The sequence below is a fragment of the Patella vulgata genome, chromosome 5, assembly GCF_932274485.2.
Source record: "Patella vulgata chromosome 5, xgPatVulg1.2, whole genome shotgun sequence".
In the NCBI taxonomy this organism is placed as follows: domain Eukaryota; kingdom Metazoa; phylum Mollusca; class Gastropoda; family Patellidae; genus Patella; species Patella vulgata.
This window is the reverse complement of record NC_065883.2, coordinates 38,051,539-38,072,134: the sequence shown is the minus strand read 5'-3', so window position 1 is coordinate 38,072,134 and position 20,596 is coordinate 38,051,539. Positions and strand designations below refer to the sequence as shown.

Genomic DNA, 20,596 nt, shown 5'->3' with positions numbered 1-20,596 from the left:
ATAGTGCACCCGTCCATGTAACTTACTTAGGGACACTTTACAAAGTGACAATTTAATCTTAAAAAAATCAAGATTATGGACATGTAGCGTCAGTTAAAAGCCTGTTTAAATAACTGTGTTTTAAATATTTTTTTTTTTTAAAGAATATAGATATGTACAACATCTTAAACTAAATGGTAGATTATTCCATAAAAGAGATAGTTTGTTACTGGTTGCAGTAAATTTTACTATACACGTTTGTATGTATTCTATTTACATGCTATAAAAAGTTTTAACCATAAATTACCTTATTTTTCAGTTTGCACGATTTTTTAAGTTAGCGAAAACAGTCAATTAATAAATCTATAAACAAAATTAACAACCGTAATCCAGACAGCAACTTCTAATACACATTTTGGTTGAAATAAATAATATGCGTGTAGCTTGCTAATTAGTTTATTACTTTATGGCCCCAATCAAGTATCAAAACACCACATTTGTTACGCACCACCAGTGAAGATAACTGAATTAATTTCAATCAGATTGGTGTGAACTTGCCGTAAAAGTTGATATAGTAACCATTGGCTACGCGTATCGAAAAGTTCCCAAGCCCATCTTATGTGCACTTTAAGTTTTTGAGATAGTATCCATATGAAAGGGGCATCATACGACAGAGAGTGAACAAGCTAAAAAGAAAGTGATTTTTCCTACAATCAAGGGCCATAATTCAGGAAATTACAATTTGATATGCGCAAATATCGAAAGGAACCGGGATCTTGGGGTTATAAACCTACATTTAAAGTTTCAACAAAATCGGATAAAAATTGTAACCTCTATAGGGTCCACAACCTTGATATACCATATATTTAAGCTAGTTGAGAACGAACGGCGGCCATTTTGCCTGTCAATTTTGGGCCGATTTTCACGAAATTCGAACTCCGCCGTCCTTAGGGTGTAACGTTGATATAACATTACGTTTTTTTAAATCGGATAAACATTATGACCTCTATAGGGTCCACAAGCTAAAAACGTGATTTTTCGTACAATCAGGGGCCATAATTAAGGAAGTTACAGTCCGATATGCGCGAATATCGAAATGAACCGAGATCTTTGGGTTATAAGCTTACATTTCAAGTTTAAACCAAATTTGATAAAAATTGTGACCTCTACGGTGTTCACAAGCTAATAATGTGATTTTTCGTACAATCAGGGGCCATAATCCATGAAGTTACAGTCCGATACATGCCAATAACGAAAGGAACCGAGATCTTAGGGTGATAAACCTATATTTCAAGTTTCGTTGAAATTGGATAAAAATTGTGACCTGTAGACTGTTCACAAACAATTGTGGACGGACAGGGGCGACGACAATATACGTCTACATGAAAATGTGGGCGTATAAAAAAAATATAAGGGTTGGAAAATGGGCAGAAATTTTTTTAAAAAAATCGAAAAATAAAGGGCGAAAACTCAGATGAAACTTATATTACTGGAATCAGATGGACTTCAGGTATCTAAAAATGTAGGTCAAATTTTCCCCGATTGAAAATTTTGTTCCAGATCGATATCTGTTTTCGATCATGGAGAAATAGGCTCCTGCGGAAAAAAAATAATAATAATTTTAGTAAAAACAATAGTCTTTGTAATTAAAACCAATTTTAACTAAAAGGGGAAGACCAATGATTTTCAATAAGGTTTCCATAAATCTTAAATATATATTGATAAATAATCCCCTCTGTAACACAAGCTAACCAGCGGCTGCCAGGCAGGGAACAGCCCACATTTTCAAGAGATGGATAGAGAACAAGCTAAAAAGAAAGTGATTTTTCCTACAATCAAGGGCCATAATTCAGGAAATTACAAATTATAAGCGCGAATATCGAGAGGAACCGAGATCTTTGGGTTATAAACTTACATTTCAAGTTTCAACAAAATCGGATAAAAATTGTGACCTCTATAGGGTCCACAACCTTGATATACCATATATTTACGCTATTTGAGAACAAAGGGCAGCCATTTTGTCTGTCAGTTTTCGATCGATTTTCACGAAATTCGAACTCAGCCGTCTTTAGGGTGTAACGGTGATATAATAATACGTTTTTTTAAATCAGATAAAAATTATGACCTCTATAGGGTCCACAAGCTAAAAACGCGATTTTTCGTACAATCAGGGGCCATAATTCAGGAAGTTACATTCCGATATGTGCGAATATCGAAAGGAACCAAGATCTTTGGGTTATAAACTTACATTTCAAGTTTAAACAAAATCGGATAAAAATTAGGGTGTAACGGTGATATAATAATACGTTTTTTTAAATTGAAATAAAATTATGACCTCTATAGGGTCCACAAGCTAAAAACGCGATTTTTCGTACAATAAGGGGCCATAATTCAGAAAGTTACAGTTCGATATGCGCGAATATCGAAAGGAACCGAGATCTTTGGGTTATACGACCACATTTCAATGTGGGCGTATAAAAAATCAATAGGTAATTTATGGGAAATATTTGAATTTAGGGAACTTTTTTTTAAAAAATGTCGTTTTTTAAAACTCTAAAATGGCTATAACTGGTTCTCCGTAACTACAATGTTGGTGACCCTCATATTTCATGTGGGGTATACGGGGTACCCAATAACCAAATCTGCAAAGTTTGGTCAAAATCGCCCGACACGGCTTGTGCCGTTATTTTTTTAAATTTTGCATGATTCTCTCGCAAACTCATTCTTAAACATACATTATGCAAGAGCTAAATCTGTCTATTGCAGGTTTTTCTTTAGGCCTGAAATGTTATCTAAATTATTAATTAGACATTAATTAACCTATCCAGGCCATAATCAACTCTAGATGGCATCGCTAGTCTGTGATCTTTAATGGATTGTGAGCCGATTTACTGCATAACTTTCCTTCACGATTTAACGATTAAATGGATAATCAAGACTATGCTGTTTATCGAACTGACTTTAGTAATGATGACCGAGGCTTATGGGAATTTCAGTCGCTTAGTTCTCGGTTCATAGTGGATCAATTTAAATGAAATTTTCAGGAAATTGCCTTTATATTATCTAGTTTTTAACTAGTATAGTGAGAACTGCCAACTCGTTATCGAATCTCCCATAATGTATCTTTAAGTAACAGTCGATCTTCGTCAAACGCAGAAAAAATTTAAATGGATAATCAAGACTATGCTGTTTATCGTACTGACTTTAGTAATGATGATCAAGGCTAGGCGGAAATTCAATCGCTTTGTTCTCGGTTCATAGTGGATCAAGGGGGGTTGGATGGCTGAATGGTTAGCGTGCGCGCGCTGTATCATAAAGTCTGTCATTGTGTCGACTGGTGTGGTTTCGAATCCCCGGTTGTACGTGACAAGGAGTAGGGTCGCCTGTCCAACCTTGTGGGTTTTCTCCGGGTCCTCCGGTTTCCTCCCACTGCTAAAGACCCCTACGCGCAAGCGAATTATTGAAATAAAATTAAAAAACCATATGTTAGTCCCGAAATGACCTAGTTTGTGTCGAGTGGACGTTAAACCCCATTTCTCTCTCTCTCTCTCATAGTGGATCAATTTGAATGAAATTTTAAGCAAATTGCCTTTACATTATCTATTTTTTAACAAGTATAGTGAGAACTGCCAACTCGTTATCGAATCTCCCATAATGTATCTTTAAGTTACAGTCGATCTTCGTCAAACGCAGAAAATTTAAAATTTCATTTTGATTTTAGTTAAAAAAAAATCTATTTTAGTGATTTTACCTTAAGTTTTTATGAAACAGAGTCCCGGTGCCTAAAAGATTTTAAATGATAAGCTTACTTTCACACATCTAATATAATTAGGATTTTTAGATAACAAATTCTTCATTAGTTCTGTTACAGAAACCTGTAAAATAAACAAGTATATTATTCATAAATAAGTTTAATATTGATTTTTATTACACACAAGTTCAGTGTGTAAAGTTTTATTTACGTGTAAGGATACGCCAACATTTCTCAAGGTAAGATCAGATATGTGCGAATATCGACAGGAATCAAGATCTTTGGGTTATAAACACGCTTTTCAAGTTTCATTAAAATCGGATCAAAATTGTGACCTCTAGAGGGTATACAACCTTGATATACCAGATGTTTACACTATCTGCGTAATGGGCATGGCGTCACACATGGGGGGATCCGGGGGGGTCCGACCCCCCCAATTGTTTTTCGGGGGGGGGGGGGGGGGGGGGTCTGAATATACTTGTACCCCCCCCCCCCCCCCAAATTTACATAGTAGGCCCAAACTCCTATTTATTTACAACAATTATTAGGATTAGTTAAGATTCTATCTGTATAAAACCTGTGCATATCCCAATATTGTTTACATTGCTAAAATAAAACACAGAGCGAATCATCCTGGAAACATGTGTGAAGTGAAAAGTAACTGTGTTCCATTAAATTGTGTCTAGTTAGCCTGCCAGTAATATTTTGTTAATTTTTTTCGGCCACTTATCAGAGTGAATCGCATGTAGGTACCCAAAATCATCGCCTAAACCAAATATTTATCGCCCGCTCAGCCAGCAACGTAACCATAATGCTTTTGCATGCGGTGTCTTGGTAGACAACATGGCCACGTGGTGTTTGTTTATATTTTTTAGGGGTTTTAAAAATGAGTTAGGGTTAGAGGTTTTAAAAATGAGTTAGGGTTAGGGGTTAGGGTTGCGCCCGCCCCCCCCCCCCCAAATATATTTTTCACGGCTACGTTCATGGTAATGGGGCGTCCATTTGTCTGGCAGTTTTCGTCCGATTTTCACGAAATTCGAACTCAACCATCATTACGGTGTAACGGTGATATATTTGAAAATATTTGTAAATCAGATAATAATTGTTACCTCTAGAGGAACCACAAGCTAAAAACAGGATTTTTCGTACAATCAGGGGCCATAATTCAGGAAGTTACGATCTGATATGAGCAAATATCGACAGCAACCAAGATCTTTGGGTTATAAAGATGCATTTCAAGTTTCATAAAAATCAGATCAAAATTATGAGCTCTAAAGGGTCCACAACCTTGATATACCAGATGTTTACACTATTTGTGTAGACGGACGGCCATTTTGTCTGGCAGTTTTGGTCCGATTTTCATGAAATTTGAACTCAACCAACAATACGGTGTATCGGTGACATATTCAAACGTTTTTTTTAAATCAGATAATCAAACGTTTTTTTTAAATCAGATAATAATTGTGACCTCTTGAGGGACCACAAGCTAATAACGCGATTTTTCATACAATCAGGGGCCATAATTCAGGAAGTTACTATCCGATATGCGCGAACATCGAAAGGAACCAAGATCTTTGGGTTATAAACATGCATTTCAAGTTTCATCAAAATCGGGTGAAGATTGTGACCTCTAGAGAGTCCACAACCTTTGTTATACGTACGAGAGGGGCAGGCATTTTGTCTAGCAGTTTTGCTCCGATTTTCACGAAATTCAAACTCAACCATCATGTGTAATGGTGATATATTCAAACCTTTTTTTAAATTGGATAAAAATTGTTAACTGTAGAGGGACCACAAGCTTAAAACGCAATTTTTATACAATCAAGGGCCATAATTCAGGAAGTTACGATCCGATATGTGTGAATATCGAAAGGAACCAAGACTTTTGTGATATAAGCATAAATTTATAGTTGCATTAAAATCGGAAAAAAATTGTGGCCTCTAGAGGGTCTACAGCCTTGATATACCACATATTTACACTATTTGCGTTATACGAGGGGCAGACATTTTGTCCATCAGTTTTGATCCGATTTTCACGAAATTCGAACTCAACCATCATTACGGTGTAACAGTGATATATCCCCAAGTTTTTTTTAAATCGGATAATAATTGTCACCTCTAGAGGGACCACAAGCTAAAAACACGATTTTTCGTACAGTCTATGGTCATAATTCAGGAAGTTAAGATCCAATCTGCGCAAATATTGAAAGGAACCAAGATCTTTGGGTTATAAACATGTATTTCAGGTTTCATCAAAATCGGATCAAAATGCTGAGCTCTAGAGGGTCCACAATCTTGATATACCATATTTTTACACTGTTTGCGTTCGAGTGGCGGCCATTTTGGCCGGCAGTATTAGTCCGATTTTCACGAAATTCGAACTCAACCGTCATTAAGGTGTAACGGTGATATATTCAAATGTTTTTTAAATCGGAATAAAATTGTGACCTCCATAGGGTCCACAAGCTAAAATAGATGATTTTTCGTACAATCAGGGGCCATATTCCATGAAGATACGGTCGGATACATGCCAATATCGAAAGGAACTGAGATCTTAGGGAGATAAACCTATATTTTAAGTTTCGTTGAAATCGGATAAAAATTGTGACCTGTAGAGTGTTCACAAACACGGGTGGCGACACTATACATCCACATGAAAATGTTGGCATATAAAAATGAAGTCCAGTATATCAACATGATCCAAATTTCAATTTAGCAGAACATCAAAAATAAAATGAAACCTTTTGATTTCTATCAGATTGGACATTTGTCATAATACAACATAAAAGTTTCATATTTGTAATGATTTTTTTTCTCACCTTGAATTGTGACCCTGCTGTTACTGGTCTCTTGAAAGATCTTTGGGAAGGATTTCCTGAAATTATTATTATAATCTTCTGATTAAATTTAACAAAACATCATCTCAAAATGATTTAAACCATCATCAAGAAGGCATAATGTAGCCTAATCTTCAGGCAGTGATTTTTTTTTTTTTTTTTTTTAGAAAAGAGAGAGAGACAGAGAAATGGGGTTTAACGTCCACTCGACACAAACTAGGTCATTTCAGGACTAACATATGGTTTAATTTTATTTCAATAATTCGCTTGCGGGTAGAGGTCTTTAGCAGTGGGAGGAACCTGGAGGACCCGTCGAAAACCCATGAGGTTGGACAGGCGGCCCTACTCCTTGTAACATACAACCGACGAATCAAAACCACACCAGTTGACTCAATGACAGACTTTATGGTACAGCGCGCATGTGCTAACCATTCAGCCATCCACCCCCTCCCCCCTTTTGGAGAGAACTTATATAGGCCTTCAAACCAATTCAGCTTATTGAATAAAATATTGTTTGAACTAACCCCCCTTTTAGAAAAGAGATTTAATACAAGGAACTTAATTTCAGAAACAGATTTTGAAGAATAAAATACATTTACCATATTATTGCCACATCAAACCGTAAGGTATAAATATTTTGATGTATTTCCTCAATTCGAAAAGTGTGGTCGAATGGACAATAAACCCTCTCTAAATTATCATGACAAACTACTGCATATAAATATTACAGTGTACTTTATTTCATTTTTGCGCTCAATAATCTTCCTCAACTGAAATCTTTACTGAAAATATCTTCAAGAAATTCTGCACACATGACTATCACACCATTTTCAAACATGATTTTTTGTACAATCAGGGGCCATAATTCAGGAAGAGATGGTCCAATATTTGCCATAATCCAAAGGAGCCGAGATCTTTGGGTTATGAACATACATTTCAAGTTTCATCAAAATCAGATAACCAGCAGCTGTCAGGCAGGATACGCCCACATTTTTCAAGAGATGGATAGAGAACAAGCTAAACATAGAGCGATTTTTCGTAACATCAAGGGCCATAATTCAGGAAGGTATGATCAGATATGTGCCAATATCAACAGGAACCAAGGTCTTTGGGTTATTAACATGCATTTCAAGTTTCATTAAAATCGGATCAAAATTGTGATCTCTAGAGGGGCGGTCATTTTGTCTGGCAGTTTTGGTCCGATTTTCATGAAATTCGAACTCAACCATCATTAGGGTGTAACAGTGATATAATCAAATGGTTTTTAAAATCAGATAATAATTGTGACCTAGCTCAAGAGGGACCACAAGCTAAAAGATAGGTTGCCAGGCAACGAAACATACGCCCACAGCAGCTATATCGTCCGGGCAGTCAACAGTAACTGGTAGACTGACACAAGATTTCCGTTAAATTAGTCATTGTGTCAACACAATTCTCCTTTGTCCAAATGACATTATGGTACAGTATAAGACAATCGATTGATTAGACAAATATATCAACTGTATCAACCCTATCAACTGTGTCAACCCTATGAACTCTTTTCATTCATAGTACGAATGTGCAAATCATATCAACTCTGCAAAAACTCTATGATATCAACTCAATCAATCCAATAGAGCATATTATCACCACCACGATCGTACATGATCGTATACGATCGTACAAATTCTATCGACCCAATCAACTCTACGGCCGTGTACGATTGTATACGATCATACACGATCGATATGATCGTACACACGATATCGATCCAATCAATCAATGGTATACGATCGATACGCACCACCATGGTCGTACACAATCGTACAAATTCTATCGACCCAATCAACTACGATCGTACACATTATATCGATCTAATCAACTCTACGGTCGTGTACAATGGTATACGATCGTAAACATGATATCTATCCAATCAACTCTATGTCTGCCCACACTTACTTTGTAATTTCCGTCCCAGCATTTTTTTTTTTAAATTAAGGGATTCGACTGTCCATCGTCACAGACTGCTTTTTAGATTGACCAGATTTGGGGTTCTCCCCCAGAACTATTTTGAAATTCTGGACAGTTGCTGTGGTGGGGGGTTTGGGGGATCTATCCCATAATATTTTGAACAGGTTCTTGTGGTTGGGGGTTTGGGGGATCTCCCCAATAATATTTTGAACAGATTCTTGTGGCGGAGGGTTTTGCGGATCGCCCCATAATATTTGGAACAGGTTCTAGAGCTTGGTGTTTTCTCCACGAAAAATTAATTTTCTTCACAGATGGCTCTCGTCACTGTGGATGCTCTACAGCTGTACTTAAGACAATCAATTGATTCGACAACTATATCGACCTCCAGGCCCTTATGGAGCTTTGTGATATTTTAAATCACGCGCCCCGAGTTTCCCTTGATTAACTTTTATTTGTACTATATCCTGTAGCGATACATCCAACACAAACCAACGAGACAGTAGAAAGCATTTTTGGAGGAAATTAAATAATTTCATAATTAAATATATGGCATATTGTTTTGTTACATCCATTCCATTAAACAATATTTTCAATACACCGCAGTATAGCTTTCTGTAAACCATTGTGCTAAATAATAGAACATATCAAAACGGCATTATGGAAGGTTACATAAAAATCTGACAGATAATTCAAAGGTAATATGATGAAAGTCTCACTTCACCCCGAGCCGAGAAATATCCTCATTTCAATAACCAATAACACTGTAGCCTCAATTATCACTGTTACCATTGTTACGATAATAAACAAAGTTTTGATTATCCATTTTACGGTAAATCATCAACCGCCGTTGAACCGCATATCAGATTCAAATCTGTTGAAAATCGTACCCATATGATAGCACCGAGATTTGATTATGGTCTAATCATGTTAATAAATGTCTAATTAATAGTTACTTTCATGTGCTAAATATTATAACATTATATGATTTACAAATCAAATAAAGTATATTAACATTAAGATAGATTTATATCAGGCTTTATCTACTACACAACTTAGTGTCATGTTTTTTGGTATTTATTCTTTTCCTGTATATGATTATTATGGTCGTTATTTATCATAATAAAAAATGTTTTTCTTTTGTTCCTTGTCATCATTCTACATGTAGTTGAATATTTAAATCTGTTTAATTTTCTGAAAGCTTGTTCACAGCTTTGCTTTCTGTATTAGCTCCATGAATAACAGAAAACTTCTCTAATTTTGGATGTAATTCACATTCTTCGCCATTGAGGTGTAGAATTCAGATTTTAAAATATCCGTAATATATTGATTATCAAAACACGAATCACACCTGTGCATGGTACCGTATTTACATGTACCACGTGCGAAGGACAAGTAACGCCCCCTGGAATTCGGATTCATCGTTATTTTTGAAGGGCATACAACATTTTTTGTGTGTTTATTTACATGAAAGATATTGACTAAATAGTCAACTGATTGCATTGTGCTTCTGCTCCATCAACCTCTAAGTCGTTTAATTTTTTAACAAATGATTTTAACTCACATTACCTATCATATCCTAAATAATTAAATAAGACAATCTACTTAAAGTTTCAGTATTTCAGCAGAATTGGCCTACTTTTCTAAGAAATATAAATGCTTGAGTGAGTGACTTATGGGTGTACATCTCTGTGCAGCTAACAATAACTCTCCTCACATGCTTTTCTTTCACATGTATGCGTAACCCATCTGTTCTGTAAATTTTCAAATTTCTAAAATACAATTAATGGTGAAAAATACAAAATATGGTATATTGACATAAGACTACTATTGATTCGTTTACTTTTCTTTTCATACATTACTAAATAATTTTCATAAACGTTTACATTAATTACTAAATAGTTAAAATGGTCATTATGAGCACGATTTGTGGATTTGACGCTATATAGATGGACATATTTATTATTAAATAGTTACAGTAATGTATTACCGTACCTCAACCATCGTTTCGCATAATTTTTTTATATTAACTAATCCAGATGCTTTTCTCTCTATTTCCAATCTATCATTACCGCATATTTCTTGCATGCAGTACATAAACCATACCTCTTCCACCATTGACTCAAATGATGTACCCATAACATGTATCTCGTGAGAACAAAGTTCCAGGTATCTACACGAAAATCCAGTTTGTGAAGAGCTTAAAAAATATTTTGGTTTACTTTTATTAATGTCACATTTTGTGTAGTAGAATCTACATTTTCTGTCGTCGTTTGCAGTTGTATAAAACGAAACATTATATCTAGGCTTTGCTTCACAGTTACGACATTCAGAAGTATAATTGGCACCAAACAAACAATCCATTTTCTGTATATATAAAAGGGAAACTGGGTTTTGTAATTGTTACAACTCTTCCTTAACATAATAAGCAGTAATGTTGGTTTTACAATAATAAATTTAAACCCGTTTCTTTCACTTCCAGCTACACTACATCCTCGGTATCCCCAGTGGTTTCATTCCGTTCTACTCCACAAACCCCTAGGTTAATCTATGGTGGCAACACGTTTTCAAGATATTCGCCCTTGATGGTTGTGCTATTTTTATCGACCAATCCCATAAATCGTTAATTGGAAAGGAAGTTCGCAAAGGGAAGTAACTCTCAATGGACAAGGCTAGGAGTTAGCCTAAATGAGAGAAGTCCAAATTATGCGTATTTATTAACAACAAAGTATATAATATTATATCAATGAAGACTGTGCGTTTATGTAGGTTCAAGAGTTTTATTGAGAATCGTTTGTTAGTTCGTTCGTTCGTTCTTTCGCAGAGTTTTATGTCCACCTGATATCGTAGACAAGTTATAGTGAATTAAACTGCCAAGGATAAGTTCAATAATAATAAACATAACAGAATGAAAAATTTCAGACAAAGAACGAATAGTAATAATAATAACAAAAGTCAAACATATAGATGTTATACATACTTGAAATCAGCGAAACATACTACAGATTTTGATAATACAATTAAATAAAAATAAATTAGAAATATATACATTACTTACATAAATCATTCAGTAAATGGACATGAATATGGTTATCTACCTTTATAAAAACAAAGACGAAACGACAGGTTTGTAAACTGTTTTTTGATTGGTTCGTAGACTATAGCTACAATCAAGGCCAGGGCAGATAATTTGAAATCGTGGAAACCCTATGGATTAACCCAGGGTATAGTGGAGTAGAACAGAACGAGTACACTGGGGATACCGAAGATGGCTACACTATTAAATAGATCTATGTCCCATTCAAGATTATTACATCAGTTAACAAGAAATTATATTCGTCTCTGATTAAATCAATAACTGATTTACACAATTGCTCATCTGCTGACAAAAATGCTTTTAAAGATCTCTTGTTAGCACACAATTCTCCAACAAAGGAAACAGAATTTGTAGAAACATATTTTGATAAAACCATCTATTTGGAGTTCCTTCTATAAAATGCCGATTAGCAAAAAGTAAAGCTTTTAAATTTGAATAACTAATTTCAAAACGCATCCTAATCCTAAATTAGCGCAATATCTACCAGTGTGAGATAAAAAATCATCGTCCTCAATTTAGGTCTTCTTTGTAATTTAAACTCACAGTAACAGAATGATTCCCAAACCTTGACATTCAATCAATTAGAATAAGAATGAACAGCCACCTTTCCGAAGTACCATGTTGTTCCATCACTATGCATCGTTATCCAAATAACTATGTAACGTCATTTGCATAAACTATTTGACGTCATTTGCATAAACAACACAACGACATTAGTGCGAGGACAATCTTGCGAGGACAGACTAGACCGGCGGAAGGGTTGACTGGATCGACTTGATAGACAAATGTATAGATCGATAGAGTTCGATTTATATGATCATGCGAGGACACTCTAGACCCGAGGAGGGGTCGACTCGCTCGACTGCTTCGATGACAAATGTACAGATCGTATCGATAGAGTTCGATCGATACGATCGTGCAAGGACAATACAGACTATGGGAAGGGTTGACTGTATCGACGACACTTGTATAGATCGATACACTCAGGGAGGGGTTGACTTGATCGACGAAACATCTAGAGATCGTATCGATCGAGCACTATCGATATGATCGTGCGAGGACAATACAGACTCAGGAGGGGTTTGACTTGGTCGACTGGTTCGACAAAACATATATAGATCGTATTGATAGTGTTCGATCAATACGATCTTGCGAGGACAGACTAGACCGGTGGAAGGGTTGACTGGATCGACTTGATAGACAAATGTATATATCGATAGAGTTCGATTGATACGATCGTGCGAGGACCCTCTAGACCCGAGGAGGGGTTGACTCGATCGACTGCTTCGATGACAAATGTATAGATCGTATCGATCGTGCAAGGACAATACAGACTCGGGAAAGGGTTGACTGTATCGACTGGTTCGACGACACATGTATAGATCATATCAATAGTGCTTGATCGATACATTCGAGCGAGGACAATACAGACTAAGGGAGGGGTTGACCGGATAGACGAAATATGCATAGATCGTATCGATAGAGTTCGATCGATACGATTGTGCGAGGACAATACAGACTCAGAGAGGGGTTGACTGGATCGACGAAACATCTATAGATCGAATCGATCGAACACTATCGATACGATCGTGCGAGAACAATACAGACTAAGAGAGGGGTTGACTTGGTCGACGAAACTTGTATAGATCGTATTGATAGTGCTCGAATGATATGATCGTGCAAGGACAATACAGACTCGGGGAAGGGTTGACTGGATCGACGACAAATGTATAGATCGTATCGATATGGTTCATGGAGGAAGTAGGTAGGAGAGGTTCAACAATCTACTGAATCGACAATATCAACGATTGTGCTGATTCGACATAACAATAGATAGATACTTTTTTCGGTAATGAAACATTTATAATACATTAAAATCTGATTAAGAGTAACAACTCATTAAGTAATTATCAGAAAACCATTAGAATTTGTTTGGTTTTTATAAAGTTCTGCCTCATGCTAACGTTTAGTATACGAAAGTTTTAACATCATGGATTTAGCTGTTCAAGTCATAAAGATTCATTGAAAATCAATATACTTGTTCGTCTCAGACCTTAAATACTGTGTATCAATTTAAAGTCAATCGGATATCAACATTAGCCTCTAGAGCGTCCACAAGATTTTTCAAAGTGATCAAGGGCCTTAACTCTGGCAGTAATTATCGGAAATCGCTGAAAATCAATAGGCTTCTTCGTCTCATGACCTTAAACACTGTGTATAAATCTAAAGTCAATTGGATATTAACTTCAGCCTCTAAAGCGTCCACAAGATTTTTCAAAGTGATCAAGGGCCATAACTCTGGCAGTAATTATCGGAAATCGCTGAAAATCAATAGGCTTCTTCGTCTCAGTCAATCAGATATTAACTTTGACCTCTTGGGCGCCCACAAGATTTTTTGAAGTGATCAAGGGCCATAATTATCGAAAATCAATAGGCTTCTTCGACTCATGACCTTAAAAACTGTGTATAAATTTAAAGTCAATCGGATATTAACTTTAGCCTATAGTGCTTGTGGACACCGGGCCGCGAAGCGGACGGACAGGGGCGACAACATTTCAATGTGGGCGTATAAAAATGAATAATCATATGAATCAATCGATTGTTGAATACTGTACCTATGTCCCAAATGAAGCTGTTTACAGTGAATTTTTTTTTTCCATAACAAAAATATGTCAATTTTTAAGTCTTACACTTACAGACATAATTATTACATACCTTCTGGAAATAAGGTCTTTAGTAATGGATGTTTACATGCATACATAGCCTGAGATAAATCACGGAATAATAGATCATTATTTTTATCCAGAAAACCTTCTACTTTATACAGTACCTGTTTCAATGAATAATAAATATGATTTAAAATACAAATAGATCAGATGACCATATTAATTTTAAGCAGATTATATAACTTTTGCCACTAGAACATTCACAAGATTCTCAATGAACAAAGGCAATTAACCCTAGGAGTAATCATGGGAAATTAATGAAATTCAGCAGGCTTCTTCAGATCATACAACACTTTCAGGTCCAAATTTAATGGGACATACTTTATATACTCTTAAAAAAAAAGTAGGGGATATTGAAATGCAAATACCTATGCAGGTTGTGATATGATAAATAGTCATGGACACTGACTTGCTTTGAGAGTATGTTCACAGATGAAGATCTTATCGCCCCAACAGAACCACTGAGCTGCACATGCGACACGCAATAGCGCCATACACGTGGGAGGGGTTCATTGTCAAATTTGACACTTCAAGGAAGGATTGATGAAAACTGCCGCGTGCTGGTTTATCTATCCATGTTTGCTTTCTTGTCGGTTCTTGCATAAGATTTACTGTTTAGAGTATCTTTGCTTTAGTGTGTTACGTTTACTTTGATCAGGAGATGTGTTCGTCGATGTCAACCGACAACACTGTGGGAATTGGCTGTGGCACTGCAAGAAGAGTGGGTTAGATTGCCCCAAATCGTGATTGGACGGTTGAGCATGCCATGGAATTGCTGGATGTCTGAGGATTAGTGGAGCAATTACTCATTATTAAGACAGTGTATCTCTTTGCGAGTGAAATGGGGCCGTCAGATAAGCCGCCCATATGAACCATTTATGTTCATGTGTAGGCAATTGGCCCGTTATTAACATATACTGGTTACCTCTAATAACCAGCGGCTGCCAGGAAGGATACACCCACATTTTGCAAGAGATGGATAGAGAACAAGTTAAAAACAAACGTGATTCATTGTACAACGAGGAGCCTGAAATGAGCAAGGGACAGAGATATTTGGGATATAAAGATATGTTTTAAGTTTCATCAAAATCGGATAAAAATTGTGACCTCTAGAGGGTCCACAACCTTTGTATTACACACTTCTACACAATTTGCGTACAAAGAGCGGCCATTTTCATTTCAATTTTCACGAAATACGAATTCAACCTTCATTATAAAACTCGGAAAATAATTGTGACCTCTAGAGAAAACGCAAGCTAAAAATGTGATTTTTCAAACAAAAAGGGGCCATAATCCAGGAAGTTAAGTAAAGGAACCAAGATCTTAATGTGTAATGGTGATATATTCATCCGTTTTTCTTTAAATCTGATAAAAATTTTGACCTCTACAGGGACCACAAGCTAAAATTGTGATTTTTTGTACAATCAAGGGCCATAATTCAGGAAGTTACGATCCGATATGCGCGAATATTGAAAGGAACCAATAACTTAGGGTTATAAACATGTATTTCAAGTTTCATCGAAATCAGATCAAAATTGTGACCTCTAGAGGGTCCACAACCTTGATTTACCAGATGTTTACACTATTTGCGAACAAAGGGCGGCCATTGTGTCTGGCAGTCTGATTTTCACAAAGTTGGAACTCAGCAAACATTACGGTGAAACGGTGATATAATTGAACGTTTTTTTAAATTGAATAATAATTGTGACCTCTAGAGGGACCACAAGCTAAAAACGCGATTTTGCGTACAATCAGAGGCCATAATTCAGCAAGTTACGATCTGATATGCGCGAATATTAAAAGGAACCAAGATCTTTGGGTTATAAACTTGCGTTTCAAGATTCATCAAAATTGGATCAAAATTGTGGCCTCTAGAGGGTCCACAACTTTGATTTACCAGATGTTTACACTTTTTGCGTACAAGGGGCGGCCATTTTGTCAAGCAGTTTTGGTCTGATTTTCATGAAATTCGAACTCAACCATCCTTGGGGTGTAACGGTGATATATTCAAATGTTTTTTTAAATCAGATAAAAATTGTGACCTCTATGGAGCCCACAAGCTAAAAACGTGATTTTTCGAAACAACCATGGGCCATAATTCAGGAAGTTGTGGTCTGATATGCACAAATATCGAAAGAGCAATCAGATGAAAATTGTGACCTCCAGAGGGTCCACAACCCTGATACACAATATTGTGACACTATTTGCGAACGAGGGGCGGCCATTTTGTGAGTCAGTTTCGGTCCGATTTTTACGAAATTCGAACTCAACCATCCTTAGGGTGTAACGGTGATATATTCAAACAGTTTTTTTTAAATTAGATAGAAATTGTGACCTCTATGGGGTCCACAAGCTAAAAATGCGATTTTTCGTACCATCAAGGGCCATAATCCATGAAGTTACAGTCCAATACATGCCAATATCGAAAGGAACCGAGATCTTAGGGTGATAAACCTATATTTCAAGTTTCATTGAAATCGGATAAAAATTGTAACCTGTAGAGTATTCACAAACAATTGTGGACGGACAGAGGTGACGACAATATAAGTCCACATAAAAATGTGGGCGTATAAAAACAGCAGTGCATTTCCGCAGTTTTGTATTGTTTCTAAATATCCCCTACTTTTTTTGAAGAATAATGGAAATATTTCACCACGTCTTATACCCTCAATGATTTGAAATTGTTTCAATGGCATGTAGTAACTGAACTGCAAATACAAAGGATACAATTCTATGGAATACAATTACAATTTATTATTGAGCAATGTTTGACTAGGAATCTAATCTTTATCAATATACTTACATTACCAGCATAATGACGTAACCTAAACGCATCATGTGACAGACTTTTATCTGACTGGGTTTTTTTACAACTTCTGCTCTCATAGTGAGGATGTTGAGCACATCTTTGGTTTAATTTATTCAAAAACGTTTTGTCTGTTGTATTACCGGGTCTTAGACATTCTTCATCTAATAATGCTAATATACCAACATTACTCTACAATATACAATAATATTAATATATTAACATTACTCTACATTAACATTGTCTATAACAATAACATATATACATGAATAAACTCTACAATAACATGAATATATCAAGATATTCTGCAATATAACAATAACATTAATATATTATCATTTTCTACATGTGCGATATGTGCTTCTGCTTTATTTACGTCAAGTATGTAGACAAGCCAACAGTGAGACTGATGTCCCCCACCGAAATCCCCCCCCCAAATAGATGACACATATTAATTAATCGCACATTTATTTTTTTTCAAAAGTATCAAGCAATCAAACTAATTATCAACTATACACTAAGTTTCATCACTCTCTATCAGATAGAATCAAAGTTATCTTTTCCCAAGATAAAACTATACACAGAGTGTCCTCGCTCTCACTTAATTAGAATTAAAGTTATTGTGTCCCAAAGCATCAACCAATCAAATTGCTTATCTCTGCTTACTCTAACCAGAAAATTCTCATCATCGAACTCCATCAAGGCATTCACCTAATAAACACCTACGCCAAGTTGAACATTCTAGCTCAATTAGAATGAGAGTTATTGTGTTCCAAAGTCTCGACCAATCAAATTGCTTATCACTCTGCTTACCCTAAGCAGAAATGTTCATTATCGAACTTAGTCAAGGTATTGATGTAATGAAACTATACACCGAGTGTCCTCGCTCTCACTTAATTAGAATTAAAGTTATTGTGTCCCAAAGTTTCATCACTCTCACTTAACAAGCCAACAGTGAGGCTGATGTCCCCCGCCGAAATCCCCAAATAAATAGATGACACATATTAATTAATCGCACATCTATTTTTTTTCAAAAGTATGGGGCAATCAAACTGATTATCAACTATACACTAAGTTTCATCACTCTCTATCAGATAGAATCAATGTTATCTTGTCCCAAAGCATCGACCAAGGAAAATGCTTATCTCTGCTTAGCTTTAACTCGATATGTTAATCATTGAACTCAGTCAAGACATCAAGTTTAAACATTCTACCTCAATTAGAAGCAGAGTTGTTATGTTCCAAAGTCTTGACCAATCAAAATGCTTATTGCTCCTTAGCCTAAGCAGACAATTCTCATCATCGAACTTAGTCAAGGTATTGATGTAATGAAACTATACACCAAGCTTCATCACTCTCACTTAATAAGAACTAAAGTTATCGTGTCCCAAAGCATCAACCAATCAAATTGCTTATCTCTACTTACCATAAGCAGAAAATGCTCATCTTCGCACTCTATCAAGGCATTGACCTCATAAACACCTACACCAAGATTGAACATTCTAGCTCAATTAGAAGGAGAGTTATTGTGTTACAACGTCTCGGCCAATCAAATTGCTTATCGCCCTGCTTACCCGAAGCAGAAAATGCTCAATATCGAACTTAGTCAAGGTATTGATATAATAAAACTATACACCAAGTTTCATCACTCTCACTTAATTAGAACTAAAGTTATTGTGTCCCAAAGCATCAACCAATCAAATTGCTTATCTTTGCTTACCCTAAGGCATTGACCTAATAAACACCTACACCAAGTTTGAACATTCTAGGTCAGTTAGAAGAAGAGTTATTGTGTCCCAAAAAGTGTGACGGACGGATGGACGGACGAATGGCTATCTGTTGGGTCAAATTTTAGTACAATGGACACTTGTTGGGTACTTAGGGACTTGTTGGGTATACCCAAGAACAACTGAAATTGGGATGTGTTTTTCATGACATTATTGGGTATTTCAGAAGAAAAACCCAAGAAAGGTTCGGACCCCAGTATGTCCATCAATATGTGTCCATACGTGTATTTCTTCATAATTGAATTTCCCTCCCTAATAATGTAAAGGTCAAGGTTGTTTATGATCTATGGGTAAGCTGATCCATTTTCAGCCAATCAGGCAGCTGCAGTTGAGTCCATACCTTCTTGGGTATTGGAAGACCAGGAGGAAATTGGTAAGTTGTGTTTTATTTTCATTTTTGCTTTAATTTTCTCTAATGGTATTCATTAGATAAAAGGTAGATCATGTATTCATTTTAAATAAACATTCTACTTTCTGTATGTTGAAGAATAATGTGTAACCATCAAAATTGTCCAAAATAGCAAAAATACAAACCAATCAAAATAATATGTGACAAAATGGCGTCTTGGCCATGCTTGTAATGTCTAGGCTACTATTATTTTGCTTGTTATGTGTGTGGATTGGTTAACATATGAAATGTATCTTGTCTTTGAACACTGTTCACATTATCAGTTCAGAGAAATTCTGTGTTTAACATTAAAAATGGATATTCATTGTTTTCTCAAATTCAAATATGTTCAAAAAATACAGATTCCTAGGCTAATTTTCTTTGACCTTGTGTCACTTTATATTGTGGCTTGTGTTTGTTGGGATTTGAATGTTGCTTTCACAATTGAAGGAAGATTATAGATATAGACATAGCTTCACAGGTATGCATCTTTATTGATTGCATGTAATCTTGAGCTAAAATTTTGTTCTGTTAGAATATTTTTGATGACGAATGTAGCCAAGAATTTTGGACAATTTTATGTCCAACACTTGATGAGTAAGATATGTCCAAACTTTATTGGCTTCAAGTATATTTAAATCAGATTCAGCCTGTTAGAATTTTTTTAATGACGAATGTAGCCAAGAATTTTGGACAATTTTATGTCCAACACTTGATGAGTAAGATATGTCCAAACTTTATTCATTGGCATCCATTCCGCTAATTTCATAGAACGACGTAACAAAGACTTTTAGAAAACTATTGCACTGTGTAGTTGAAGGTAGATCAACATATTTCTGTTCAAGACACATTTCATCTAGCAGCAACGAGTGGCAAGGTCAGGTATGCTGAGCTTTTGGTTACTTCTCAGTAGTGTTCTGCGAGCAAGAATAACAACAAGAGCATCGCTAACGCAGCAATATACGTCCACATTCCTGTTTTGTTTGATATGGTCCAGTTTGCATTGAGGGTCTGTGAAATAAAACTGGGTTGTAGGACTGCTATCAGTTTAACACTTCGTTCACATTAACAGAACACAATTTTTATTTTAAAACAATCGATGTCTTTATTCTAAAAGCATGACGTTTCGAATAGGTATGCAAAGTTTCAAAAGGATCTGTTAAGAATTGCGGTCTGTAGGCAAAACACAGGACACACAAACGTTAGGCGTGGCTCTGTCCCAAGGGGTCGAGCATGCACCAAAAATAATAATAGAGGTCGGCCTTAGGATTAAGGAAT

General features: G+C 36.0%; 1 protein-coding gene across 1 annotated transcript in view; it reads right to left on the bottom strand.

Moving 5' to 3' along the window:
* Nucleotides 1–20,596, bottom strand: part of LOC126820653 (unconventional myosin-Ib) — a 287,803-nt gene that overhangs the window by 209,667 nt on the left and 57,540 nt on the right. Inside the window, exons 9-12 of the mRNA XM_050548748.2 lie at nucleotides 17,141–17,335; nucleotides 14,327–14,441; nucleotides 6,550–6,605; nucleotides 3,789–3,854 (exon numbers count right to left, since the gene is read on the bottom strand). Coding sequence (XP_050404705.1) covers nucleotides 3,789–3,854; nucleotides 6,550–6,605; nucleotides 14,327–14,441; nucleotides 17,141–17,335 — 432 coding nt within the window. The remainder of the gene's footprint in view (nucleotides 1–3,788; nucleotides 3,855–6,549; nucleotides 6,606–14,326; nucleotides 14,442–17,140; nucleotides 17,336–20,596) is intronic.